Source organism: Patella vulgata, chromosome 8 (genome assembly GCF_932274485.2).
Source record: "Patella vulgata chromosome 8, xgPatVulg1.2, whole genome shotgun sequence".
NCBI classification, from domain to species: Eukaryota; Metazoa; Mollusca; class Gastropoda; family Patellidae; genus Patella; species Patella vulgata.
In genome coordinates, this window is record NC_065886.2 from 33,457,621 (window position 1) to 33,471,782 (window position 14,162).

The 14,162-nt window shown below is 38.8% G+C and overlaps 1 protein-coding gene across 3 annotated transcripts in view; it reads right to left on the bottom strand.

The window, feature by feature from the left end:
* The window catches only part of LOC126829848 (pericentriolar material 1 protein), a 37,718-nt gene extending 34,705 nt beyond the window's left edge, over positions 1 to 3,013 (bottom strand). For all 3 annotated transcript variants that reach the window (XM_056102736.1, XM_056102735.1, XM_056102737.1), the window contains exons 1-3: positions 2,908 to 3,013; positions 516 to 721; positions 141 to 383 (exon numbers count right to left, since the gene is read on the bottom strand). In XM_056102736.1, coding sequence (XP_055958711.1) covers positions 141 to 383; positions 516 to 698 — 426 coding nt within the window. In that variant the 5' untranslated portion in view covers positions 699 to 721; positions 2,908 to 3,013. The remainder of the gene's footprint in view (positions 1 to 140; positions 384 to 515; positions 722 to 2,907) is intronic.
* Between the last annotated feature and the right edge of the window lie 11,149 nt (positions 3,014 to 14,162).

Sequence of the window (14,162 nt, forward strand, 5' to 3'; positions counted from 1 at the left end):
TTTGTTTGAGTAAAAGCAAACAGTCTCATGTACAAGGCCTGGTTTAGTTGAAAAATAAACATAAAATAAACGTCATCAACAAATAATATTAACAGATTAATTTGTTTAACAGATTTATCTCAAATGGTGGCTAATATTACCTCATCAGTTTCACTAAAAGTCATTCGACTTCTCAGGTTTTCCAGAGCTCGTCTCTGGGATGTTGGTGTGCTTGGTCCAATCTTGGTTCGCGGAAACGACGATGGAGTTCGGGGCTTCTTATCCCTTTGCGGTGGCGAATCTAAAGATAAGGACTGCTCACGCTCGCGTTCTGGATTTCCTTTGGATTTTTTACGTCTCTTGGAATCAGTTGATGCTGAGTTTGGTCTCCAGTCAGTGAAATCCTGAAATAAATAAAAAGATAGGGAACTGTGGGAGATGCCGGACAGAATTTTTCTATTACCATATGGTAGTAATATTTATTAACTGAAATAATGTACAGTAAAATATATAGAATAATATGTATATTAACATACCCAATTATTGATACGAACTTCTTTATGAAGATTCTTCTGACTGGAATTTATTTGCTGCTGTTCTGTTTCATTTTGATCATCTGAATTAGCTGATGTTTTCTGCCAGCTACCTCGTGATGGTCGAGGATCAGACTGTGGTAGCTTAGATAAAGAGAAGGCTTTACTTCTTCCTCCAGATGCCATTTTGATTAGTTATTTACAGTCGACTGCAATAGAAATTAAATGAAATGGGGATTTACATCCTACTTTTCTGCATCAACTGGGCTAATGAAGACAGGTTTGTTTCAACCTGTGTGTGAAACAAGCTGAGGAGGATGTAAACAGTGAAACAGACCTCTATCTATGAAAGCCCTTTGGGTCGATATACAATGTTATAAATTTGACATTATCAGGTCTATGTTTTGTAGGAAGATAAAATACTTCTGAACTGATATTCATCTTTCACAATACCGTACAATGTACGTAGTTGACAAGGGATTAAAAATGCATCTAAAACAGTGTATTAGATGTACATGTACCAAGAACTGACCATGGGGGGTTGGGGGTTGGATGAGTAAATAATAAAGCGGCATGATTTCGATTCCCGCGTGTACGTGGCAAGGAGTAGGATTCCCTGTCCAGTCTCATAGATTTTCTCCAGGTCCTCTGTTTCCAGTTTCCCCGCACCCCCCCCACTTCCACACAGCTAAAGGCACCATGGAACTGACCATGATGTCAATGCAGCTACATGTAACTTGGAATTGAGACTTTGTATTTGTATCAAAAATTGATCTTTCAATCGATTTGCAAATAACCAAAATACAAGCATGCCAAGTTTTATCATACTGCACACAGCGATGCATTTACTTCATACCTCGAGAATACATCACTGCACTACATGTAAATGCTGTCCATTTAAAACGCTCATGTGATCATTTTGGGTTGGGACTTTTCGACTTTACGGCTTTTTATAACCGAAGCACCTGGTTTATGTACGGTTAACAAAAATGTCAAGTTAGCAAAATGTCAACTTCTGCTATTCTGGTAAAAGCGATATAATATGTGCCATATTGAATAATTAGTGGACTATTTCGTGCTTCCGCTATAATCCGTTTGACATCTTTCATACACACAACAGCTAAATAAACATATTGAATTTCATTCAATATGAAAATAGAAGAGAAATAAATACTTCTAAAAATTTCTAAAGGCATACTCAGTGTTTTCAACTAAAATCGTTGATGTACAATGTAGGAATTAAAATGTTGGTTTTATGTGTTAATTCAACGCAGATCACAGGCCTACACATACACTACTAAATACACTCAGGCCTACACAAAATGTGTTAAATCAATCATAGGCTGACAAACTGTGTACAATCAAAGTTACATGTGCATGTAGGTTAACATACACTGTGTCTATGCGTTGAATCAGATCATGGCCATAGGCCTACATACACTACATGTACATGTTAAACTAAAATAATGCCAGTTATTAAACAAGTCAAATAGACAAACCTGTTCTATATCTCTCCCCAATATCAACACAAAGTGGATACATAAGTACCAATTAAGCAAGGCAGATGTATCTACATGTGTAGGGCCTACAGTACAGTTTACTATTGATTTCGATACCGCACTGTATTTTCAATTATTTACTTTATTTCTACTTTCAGTTTTACCAATTACAATATGCTGTATATGGTACCTGAAAAATGGTCCCTTGAGGGTTCTCCTGACATATGTACCTTTGGATTGCTTATTTGCTATGATACTAATAAATGGAATTTTATTCATATTATGGTACTGTTAGCAAATAGTAAATTTTAGTGACTTAATTTTACTACAAGACGAGCAAGGTTCATGATGATGTTTTGTTATGAATTTAGAGAAAAAGGTTAGAAAACACCACGTGACTTAGCCAATCCTAATTTCCAACAGTAACACATGTAATGTATCAAACCCAGAATTAGTCATAGCCTATGCATCCTGACAATAGTAGTAGGCAGATTCTAAGTGTTTACCTTGGCTTAATTACAATTCACACACACTAACTACTAACTACGAGTAACAGTTACAACTTCCTGTCAACCAAAATAACTCTACACTAGAGTAGAACTACATGTGTAGATGACCTAAAATATGTTGTGATTTTTTCTTCAGATTCACGGACATGCTTAATCGTGTAATCAAGACCGACAATCGATTCACTGGAGCGTGGTAATAAAAGGACCATGATCATCTCTGATGTCATTCATACATGTACAACCAGAACAGCATGCACCGGCAGGTACACACCAACCATAAACGGCGTGCAGACGCTTCCTCTGCGCTGACCAACACACTTCAATATTTTGACCATGAAAGTTTGATAGCATAAAACAATGAAATCAATGAATAAAACTGACGTTTACCTTTTAAACCAATCTGTTAGAGGCTTGATTACTGCAAAATTATTACGAAAATAGTTGATCTTTGGTATGCTGTCAGAACGATATCACATTTCAGTCGCCATTTTGATACCGCGCATGAATATTTACCTGTCAAAACCAGATGCGTTTTCGTGGAAACTGTTCTCGAAAGTCTCTATTTAATGACTTTCTCTAAATTGATGCACATAACACGTACTTATCACATAACAGTCGTGGAATTACCTATACTTAACACAAAATAATTGTTGACAAGCCGTGGAAACGGGGACTACTTTATTTCCTTAAACGGAAATACGTTTTACTGCTTTACAATTGCGCATACTGGCTACTTTTACCGCCAAGTTCAATTGATAAAATTTAACATGTCTACTTTTATCTTTCTTCCTGCATGTCTGACCACCGTGTCCTCAAATGGGTTGTGTAATGAGAGATGGGGGGTGGGGGTGGTGGGTGAACCATGGACCTTATAGTCTATGACTATAGGCTACTAGGCCTACTAGTTATGGTTAACTAAACTGCCACACACAAACTTGGTAATTTCGGGACTAACAAATATGGTCCAATTTAAAGGGACAATAAAACTCTTGCTGGCTTGAAAGCTCGAGAAAATAAATAATATCTCTATTTAAGTACTAGATGTTTAATTAAGTGTCCTACCTGTTGTGTAAATTATCCATTACATCCTATTTTACTTGTCCAGGGGGTTCGAAAATATTTTTAAATCTAAGTTTCATTTGAAAAGGTTTACGTTAGACGTTTCAAACCATTATGTTGAATTTTTCAAAATTTTTAAATAAGGTGTGTTAAGATGAAATTTGTATCATCAATTAATTGAAATATTCTAATAGTACAATTTGTTGACCAGAATAAAGATTGGGACATAAAATTCAGTTAAAACAAGAGTGGTATTGAGCCATTAAATTTACTTTATTAATACTTCCCAGTAGGCCTACTTAATATTTTAAAATCTAAATTAGAATCTCTCGGTCACCTTCTGATCTACAATCCAAAATGTGTTTTGAGTAGATTCTGTCTCAATCAATTAAGATTTACGGGTGGTTCAAAACAGGCCCATAGCCAGCGGGGGGCAATGCCCCCCTGAAAAAATGTTTTGCCCCCCCCTGAAAAAAAATTGCCAACCAGCTGTAAAATACCTACTGTAGACTATGCCGGGTGTGCCCCCCCCCCCTAAAAACTTCACTGCCCCCCCCCCCCGCAGCCAGCAAGCACGAGCGCGCTGTATCCTAAGGCCTGTCATTGAGTCAACTGGCCTGGTTTCGAATCCCTGGTTGTACGTGACAAGGAGTAGGGTCTCCTGTCGTCCAACCTCGTGGGTTTTCTCGGGGTCCTCCGGTTTCCTCCCACTTGTAAAGACCCCTACGCGCAAGTGAATTATTTAAATAAAATTAAACCATAGGCCTATGTTAGTCCCGAAATGACCTTGTTTGTGTCGTGGACGTTTTAAACCCCATTTCTCACTCTCTCTCAAAAGGTCCTATTGATTATTTAACACCGGCCAGCGCACGCGCAGGGGTCTTAATTTCCGGAGTAGGCTACTCGGAATAACCCTTGAGAACGGCGTCCCTCACAGCACCACATGTGGCAAATAGCCCCAGCCGTAGCTGTATGCCTATCTCCAAGCCTAGCCACATATATATATACTGACGCCAGGGACCGAAACACAACCGCAAGCCAGCTAGGAGAGAGCCTATACATTTAAAAGAGTAGGGCCTAACTTTCCTTCAGAAATAGCCTCAGATGCAAGGAAATTGACTTAAAGGTTTCAAAATTTTCTGGGGGAGAACCTATACATGTTTAACAATTCACCCATTCTAGTACATGTATATCAAATATAGGGGAAAGTGGTACGAAATGGACCAAGGTTCGGGCTATAGAATGGTGCCTTTTACTTATTTTAATGCCCATTTAGACTAAATAGGAAATAATTTTTACCTACAAACGTTTTTTTTTTTATTTTTCTAATAATTAGAATAAAAAAAATGTTTTAGAATTTAATTTGTCATCGATGTCATCCTTATCAGTGATTGTACTGGAAATTTCGTACGGGGCAAACTGGCATAGGGGTCCATTTAGTACAAATGAAAGGGTCCTCTTCGGTCGAAAATAAAAATTACCCCGATCTCGCCTAGCCAAACGAACGGCACTAGAATTGCCCAGGCACAATAAAATTAGTTTATTTAAAAAGCTTTATCGTATGAAAAACGGTTCCTGAACGAAATTTGTACACAAAGGCACGCTATCTACAATTCACCGTCAGACAGATCAGTAAACGGCAAAACGTTCACATGGCAGGTGCTTCCCTTCACCGCTGATATGCCCAGTTCGCCATGATAACGTTAAAGTTGCAATTTCATATTTTTACGTTATATTTTTAAAATTTATTAAAATAAAGCCTTAAAATAGATGGTATCTATAAACAGTCCTACCTTGTTAAAGAATAATCCTATAATTCACCATTGCCAGTTGAGAAATTGGCAAAAATATCATTTTCCTCTTCAAATTCAAACGTTTGAGGATAGCTACTCCATGGTGGAGAATAGAAAACAAGGGAGGTAATTGTATTATTATTTCCGGTGTAAATGAGTTTTAAGTGAGAATGACACCTATGATCGTATAATAGTGAGTTGACAACCTATTGAGCAAAAGACATAGAAATAATTATGTTTTGACTTTCTTAGAAAATATGAAATTGTAACTTTAAAGGACGTTAGGCCCATGTTCTCGACTACTTAAACTGTACATATATTTTCCAGCTACCTTATCTCAGGAAAGAATAGAGTTGAGGGGTTCCATTTTGTCCCACTTTCACCCTACAGATGTACGCTACATAGCATTGCCAAACACTCCCCAAACACACACAGTTAAAATATACTAAGCAGCAAAAGAAACGTCAGACTGGTATGTTACTCTGAATAGACGCATTGCATAAAACTTGCCAAATGTTTTTATTGTATATTTGTTACCACATCTCCAACTTTACCTGAGCAATAAAGCTCCTTCCCAAACACAGAATTGAACCCGGGAAATGTTCTCAAAAACGCAATATGACGTCTGAGATGGTAATGTGTTCTCCATGATTTTCATGTAACTCATGCTGCACGTGCTGTTCACCGGGACCAGCCCTATAAAATGCACCCCCATATCTGGCTGAATCATTCACACTACAACGTCAGCAGCATGCCATGACTCACGACAGCTCAGAGGAACCAGGCGCTTGGAAGGCTCGACGCTGCACTTCCAGATCAATTTTCGGACCATCTACAGTAGACCAAGGATTACCACAAGGCGACAAGACCGCCATGTTGTGCGACAGCACGTGCAGAATCCAATCACACAGGCATCTGAGACAGCACATCAAACAGTGGGAACACACGGAAGACCCATCAGTACCGATACAGTGCGCCGACGTCTCACCAGAGAGAACACCCCTTGTCATAGACCTTACCGTGGACCGATCCTCACCCCTCGCCATCGACGTGAACGTCTACAGTTTGCCCAACAACGCCTGAACTGGTGACACAGGCAATGGAGAACTGTTCTGTTCACGGATGAGAGTCGGTATTGCGTATATCAACTGCAGATGGCAGGACCAGAATATGGCGTCGGCGTGGCCAGCGTTATTCTGACCAATGTGTCATGAAACGAGACTCGTGGGGAGGTCCAAGCATAATGGTTTGGGGTGGATTCAGCCTGAACCAGAGAGTGAGTCCTGTGGTTATCCAAAATCTTGGTCCAGGGAGAGGAGGCGGCATCACAGTAGTGCGCTACATCAATCAAGCTCTCAGACCCCACGTCATACCACATTTCGCACGTCATCGAAACAACGTTTTCCAGCATGACAACGCCCGTGCCCACACCGCCAGAATTACTCGGGACTTTCTACAGCAGAACGGTGTCAACGTTATGCACTGGCCAGCCCTTAATCCGGACTTAAACCCGATTGATGAAATTCAGAGGAGACTTAATAACGTCGTACCGAGGCCAAACACAGCCGATGGATTGTGCCAGGCTTTTCTGAGAGCGTGGTTCTAGGTGCCAATGGCGTTCATCAATCATCTGGCCCACTCCATGTACAGACGCTGCGCTGCTGTTATTGACACTCACTGTGGACACACCCAGATACTGATGTATAGACTCACACTGATCAGAAGTGAATATTCGCTAGGCCGCTATAATCACTGATACGGATGACATCAATGCGACTTAATGAGTCTCAAATATATACTATTCAAAAAAAGTAGGGGATATTTGATTTTGGGGGCATAATACTAAAATATGCAAATGACTACGAAAAAAGTCACTATAGAACCTAACAGAAGAAACATTTCCAGTTACATGTGACGCCCAAACGCACCAATAGCTACCGCATGGAATGCAGGTGATGCTTGGGATCATCATGGGGGTCCAACCCAAGATTTGCACGACTCTGACTTTGAATGTTACAGTCATTGTGGCATTGAATTCCAGGGTGGAAACATCAGTTTAATTGTTTTAGTGACCAGAAAACAAATTTTGATATACGTCGGCTTACCCAAAATGAAAGGTTACGTGCCCTTGGCATGCTACAGATCGGCACAACACAGGCGGTTGTGGCGCGGACGATGAATGTTTCTCAGTCTGTCATAAGCAGGCTATGGTCCAGATACCGTGATACACAATCTGTACAGGACAGACCACCCTCAGGTCGACCAAGGGCGACAACTCAAGCCCAGGATCGATTTATCCGTACCCTGGCCTTGAGAAATCGTGTCATCACAGCAAATCAGATCAGCGCTCGTCTTCAAACAGACACTGGTGTGAGAGTGAGTGGCCAGACGATTCGGAATCGACTGCATAGGGGTCACCTTCGCGCCCGACGTCCTCGCGTGATCCCTTGTTTGAGAGATCATCACATTCAGGCAAGACGTCGTTGGTGTAGGGATCGTCAACACTGGGATAATCGACGCTGGAGCAATGTGATGTTTTCAGATGAGTCAAGGTTCACTGTTGATTTTTTAGACAGACGTAGGAGGGTGTGGCGTCGTCGAAACGAGCGCTTCCAAGACGTTAACGTCATCAGACATGATCGATTTGGGGGTGGTTCTGTTATGGTGTGGGGAGGCATCACTGTTGCTGGAAGAACGGCTTTACATGTTGTTGCAGGGCGTGTTACAGGCCAGTACTACCGGGACAACATCTTGGTAGTCCATGTTGTGCCGTTCGCACGACGTCATGGCCGCCGTTTCATCTTCCAGGATGGCAACGCAAGATGTCACAGGGCCAGGATCGTTACAGGTTACCTCCAACAACAGAACATCACCACATTACCTTGGCCAGCACTGAGTCCCGACCTCTCCCCCATCGAGCATGTCTGGGACATGCTTGGACAGAGGTTACGTCAACGTCAACAACGTCCTGCCAATGTCCAAGAACTTGCTGCTGCGTTGCAACAGGAATGGGACAATCTGGACCAAAATGACCTTAGACGTCTCATTAGGAGTATGCCACGTCGGATCAATGCTTGTTTGGCAAACAGAGGAGGATTTACCCGTTACTGACTTGGTTGTGGTAACTTTGCTGTTTGACCCCGGGTATCATTTTACCCTTATAATGGTCAGTCTGTGCCTTACTTAGTCTAACGATCATTTGGAATAAATCGATGAATGTGAACTTCATTTCATTTTGTCATTTGTTTCTTCGTCAGTTTCATTAGGTGACTTTAATAACACTTAAAAATCAAATATCCCCTACTTTTTTTGAATAGTATATATTAACTTTTTTCCACCGACAAATTAAATTCTAAAACATTTTTTTTTTTGATGTATTAGAAAAATAAATGAAGACGTTTGACGTATTTGTAGGTAAAAATTATTTCCTATTTAGTGTAAATGGGTATAAAAATGACTAAAAGGCAGCATTCTGCCCGAAGCAGTAACGTCTTATGTAAACAATGCACGCGCCATTCAGCCAATGATTGACGCCGCGTGCTGTGACGGCACGTGTTGAAGGCAGTCATCTTTTACAGAGATATTAGAAGACGTTCGTAATTCTCTGTGAAACAGATTGGCATAGACTGTGTACAGACTCTAAACCTTCTCGTACATAATGTCTCGGAATTGTGATGAATTAATCACTAATGTGTCAACATACTGTTCACCAAAAATTGCTTTGATCCATTGAGTAAGTCGTTTTCTAGAATAATTTGATTAAAGTGCCTCTCTGATTTTGAAATCGTACTGACGTATTTTTTGCTGTTTAGTATATATACAAAATTTAATTATAGTATCATTTACCATTAACGATATAAACACAGTAGACTACATTTATCTATAGCTTTCAATCTCGAAACTTGGTGAAATGGCGAAACCCTTCGAGAATATTTAAAATAATTATATATCAAAATATGAAATAATGATGGTAAATAAATTTTCTAATAAAATTACAGTATTCCTTTGCAGCATTTAAGGAGCTCTTTAATACATTTTAAAGCGCGACATTCTAGACCACCAGGCCATCCCGCAACCGCAGTCTCCATTGGTCATACAGGCGGTAAGATCAAGGGCATGTTCAGAAGCCCGAGAATTATATAGAATTAGAAGCTCAGTGACAATATTTCTTGTCTGCGATATCAACTCTACGAACGACGACAATATTTCTGTTTATTTAATCAGCTGTCCAAAACGGCGACAATGCTTCTCACGTTTGAGTGTTCGAGGTTATTTTGATGAATGGACTGGAAATGACGGTGTGATATAGAATTAATGGAAATGACGATGTGATATAAAAACCAGCGGCTGCCAAGCAGGATACGCCCACATTTTCGAGAGATGGATAGAGAACAAGCTAAAAAGAAAGTGATTTTCCTACAATCGAGGGCCATAATTCAGGAAATTACAATTCGATATGTGCAAATATCGAAAAGAACCGAGATCTTTGGGCTATAAACTTACATTTCAAGTTTCAACAAAATCGGATAAAAATTGTGACCTCTATAGGGTCCACAACCTTGATATACCATATTTTTATGCTATTTGAGAACGAGGGGCGGCCATTTTGTCTGTCAGTTTTCGGCCGATTTTCACGAAATTCAAACTCAACCGTCCTTGGGGTGTAACGGTGATATACTAAAATGTTTTTTTTTTAGATCGGATAAAAATTATGACCTCTATAGGGTCCACAAGCTAAAAATGCGATTTTTCCTACAATCAAGGGCCATAATTCAGGAAATTACAATATCGAAAGGAACCGAGATCTTTGTGTTATAAACTTACATTTCAAGTTTCAACAAAATCGGATAAAAATTGTGACCTCTATAGGGTCCACAACCTTGATATACCATATTTTTACGCTATTTGAGAACGAAGGGCGGCCATTTTGTCTGTCAGTTTTGGGCCGATTTTCACGAATTTCGAACTCAGCCGTCCTTAGGGTGTAACGGCGATATAATAATACGTTTTTTTAAATCGTATAAAAATTAAGACCTCTATAGGGTCAACAAGCTAAAAACGCGATTTTTCGTACAATCAGGGGCCATAATTCAGGAAGTTACTACCCGATATGCGCCAATATCGAAAGAGACCGAGATCTTTGGGTTATAAACTTACATTTCAAGTTTCAACAAAATCGGATAAATATTGTCACCTCTATAGGGTCCACAACCTTGATATACCATATTTTTACGCTATTTGAGAACGACGGGCGTCCATTTTGTCTGTCAGTTTTGGGCCGATTTTCACGACATTCCAACTCAGTCATCCTTAGGGTGTAAAGGTGATATAATAATACGTTTTTTTTTTTAAATCGGATAAAAAATATGACCTCTATATAGGGTCCACAAGCTAAAAACGCGATTTTTCGTACAATCAGGGGCCATAATTCAGGAAGTTACTGTCCGATATGCGCGAATATCGATAGGAACCGAGATCTTTGGGGTATAAACTTACATTTCAAGTTTCAACTAAATCGGATAACAATTGTGACCTTTCAAGTTTCAACTAAATCGGATAACAATTGTGACCTCTATAGGGTCCGCAAGATAAAAACGTGATTTTTCGTACAAACAGGGGCCATAATCCATGAAGTTTCGATCCTATACATGCCAATATCGAAAGCAACCGGGATCTTTTGGAGATAAACCTATATTTCAAGTTTCGTCAAAATCGGATAAGAATTGTGACCCGTAGAGTGTTCACAAACGAATTGTGGACGGACGTCCGGACGGACAGGGGCGACTACAATATACGTCCACATGAAAATGTGGGCGTATAAAAACCTACAATTCAAACGGCGATATGAATAGAACCAACCAATGGAAACGGCGATATGTATAGAACCTATGGAATCGGTGATATGAATAGAACCAATGGAAACGGCGGCGTAAAATAGAACCAATGGAACTGGCGATATGAATGGAAATGGCGACGTAAAATCAATGGAACTAGCGATTTTTTTCTTGATGAAAGAAAACACTTTCTGTTTGTTGACAACATTTTTATATAATAATTGATCATACAAATAGTCTCTGATTTAGATTTTTAATGAACTTCGCATGTTTTTTTGTGACAACACAGTCATACAGTAAACGTATTAGTTATGTGTGCATTGAGTCTTATCAGGAAATGCCTCTTTGTGTTAAGCAAGACTGGAAATTTAAAGATGCCTTCCCACGTACAAACCGTGTGATTTGATGATGTATGCGGACTAACAACATATTCAAACTACTTTATTTATCAAGGATTTTCTTCATATCACCCCTCAAAACATACCCCATGACACAATAATCAATTTTAAAAAGCTTTTTCACGTGACTTAATTGAAGGAGAAACCAATTACAGCTCGTATTTGTCGTTACCATAAACATCGAAGACAAGGTAAGTAAATTCATGGATTATCCTCTTAATAGCTTTTTTCCGACTTTTAATCTTAGAGTCTTTTAGTGTTCTCACAACTGTTAGCCATTAGTTTAGCACATAAAACACTCCTTTCGCCGATAGGGACATTCTTACATTTTTGTTCTATACAATTTTTTTCTAGTAAGACTCATGGGTGTCTCTACATTCCAAATATGCCATACTTATATTGGAAATAACTACCCTATAAAATACTTTGGTGCGAATGTATCTTTAAACTATCCAGGAAAGAGTTATATTTAAAGATACATTATGGGAGATAAGATAAGGAGATGGCAGTTCTCGCTATAATAGTTAAAAACTAGATAGTGTAAAGGTAATTTGCTGAAAATTTCAGTCAAATTGATCCAGTAAGAGCCGAGAAAGAAACCGGAGAAATTTTTGCATAGTCTCGGTTATCATTACTAAAATCATTAATATAAACAGCATAGTCTCGATTATCCATTTTTTCTGATTTAATTATCTTTGGCCGTTTATAGCGGCATATAGGAATCTAATCCAGCCTACATGGAAGACTAGCCTTGACATCGAGAGTTTATTGTGGTCTGGATAAGTTAATTAATGTCTAATTGATAATTTAGATAACATTTCAGGCCTAAAGAAAGACTTGTAATTAGCAGATTTTGCTCTTACATAATGCATGTTTAATAATTGTTGTGGGACATTGCTATTAGAGGCTGTTTGACCAATGACGGTTTAGGAGTATTACCGTCAATGTACATTGAGGTTAAAGGAGCTAAATCGCTAATATTTGGGACCTAGAAATTGACACAAATGGGTCGCAACGCATATAATAATGTAATATGAATGTATATAAACTGATTTATATTCAATCGTTTCCGTTTTTACTCTAATTTCAAATCAGTTATGTTCGGCGAAATACGCCAGAAGTGTCAATCGAATGGCTATCTGTAGCGTCTGGTTATTCCAGTCTACGCCGATAGTATTTATTGCGCATGCTCTCCAGATAAGAATATGGCTTCACCGTTTGACATGACTTGTGGAATATGTCTAGCCTCGTTCTTCGAGTCCCCTATTACAAATGGAGCTGAAACGCATTATGGTATACAATTCGTGTACCAATGGTAAAATGTTTATTTTGTCTTAAATATTGGATATCAGAAGCCCATCTTTTCAAGATACGATAACAACGCCAATGTTGATTTAAATTGACAAGTAATTCGTGTTTTCGATGTCAAAGACTTTGGATGATACTGAGTTAGAGACTTAGCTACTTTAATTCTAAGACATAATTTGTTTTATTTATTGGCTTTCTATGACAGAAAACATCCAATAAGACTGAATTTGTATTGTTTATCGGCTACTGACTTCTCTGACAGAAAGCATCCTATAAAGTTGAATTTGAATTATTAAACGGCCTAGCAATGGATTTCTAAGACAGAAAGCATCGTCTTTGGCTAAATTTGTTTTTATAATCCGCTTAGTGCTGCTTGATTTCTAAAGCATCATTTTTGGATTAATTGCGTTTATTATCAGCTTGGAACTGGATTTAGAAATCAACTGCGAATAGCATTGTCAGATTTTAATGCTCAGTTAGACGTTTATATTAACTGCACTAATTAATAAACACCGTCTGAGGATGAAATGGCTGTTCTGTGGTGGCCTTGGTTTATTGTTTTAATCTGTGGTGTCTATTTGATAAATTGTGAAATAATTTATATCGGAGCGGGGTCCCCTTACACAGAATTCAGAAATATCCACGACAAGCAATCGGAAGTTGTGTGGATAAAGGGCTGTAAGGATGCAGTAATCGGTTTATTTAAGTCTACAAATATTTCTACTTTGGTGTATGAGTTGGTGATTGGCGGATACGGTAACAGTAAAACAACACTTAGAGTAGAAAACGGGGGGTCTGAAAAATCAAGAACTTTTGATACGCGATTCTTGTTAAATCCTAAACAATATACACCATTTCGGATAAATTGGACAAATACCAGTGTATTACTCAGACCAGCCACTGAGGACTACAACGGATCAGAGCTACAATATACACGCGACGATACTGTATCAGTCCAATATATGGCATTTCGTACTGGAATTAATTCGGGCGTTAAGTATGCGGTGAACCTGTCGTGCGCAAAAACTGATATTGCTCTCTAATTAAAAGTTACTAGGCGCTGAGCATACATGATGATGTCTAGAGAACCCCAAATTTTTTGACCAAATAAAACTGAATTCCTAAATTATAAGAACAGAAAACAAAATACGTTGTCTCAATTCTGTTGTTTATTAAAAATACAACGTTCAATACATTATAAATGAAATGAAATGAAATGAAATGGGGTTTAACGTCCTATTGTTCTGCTC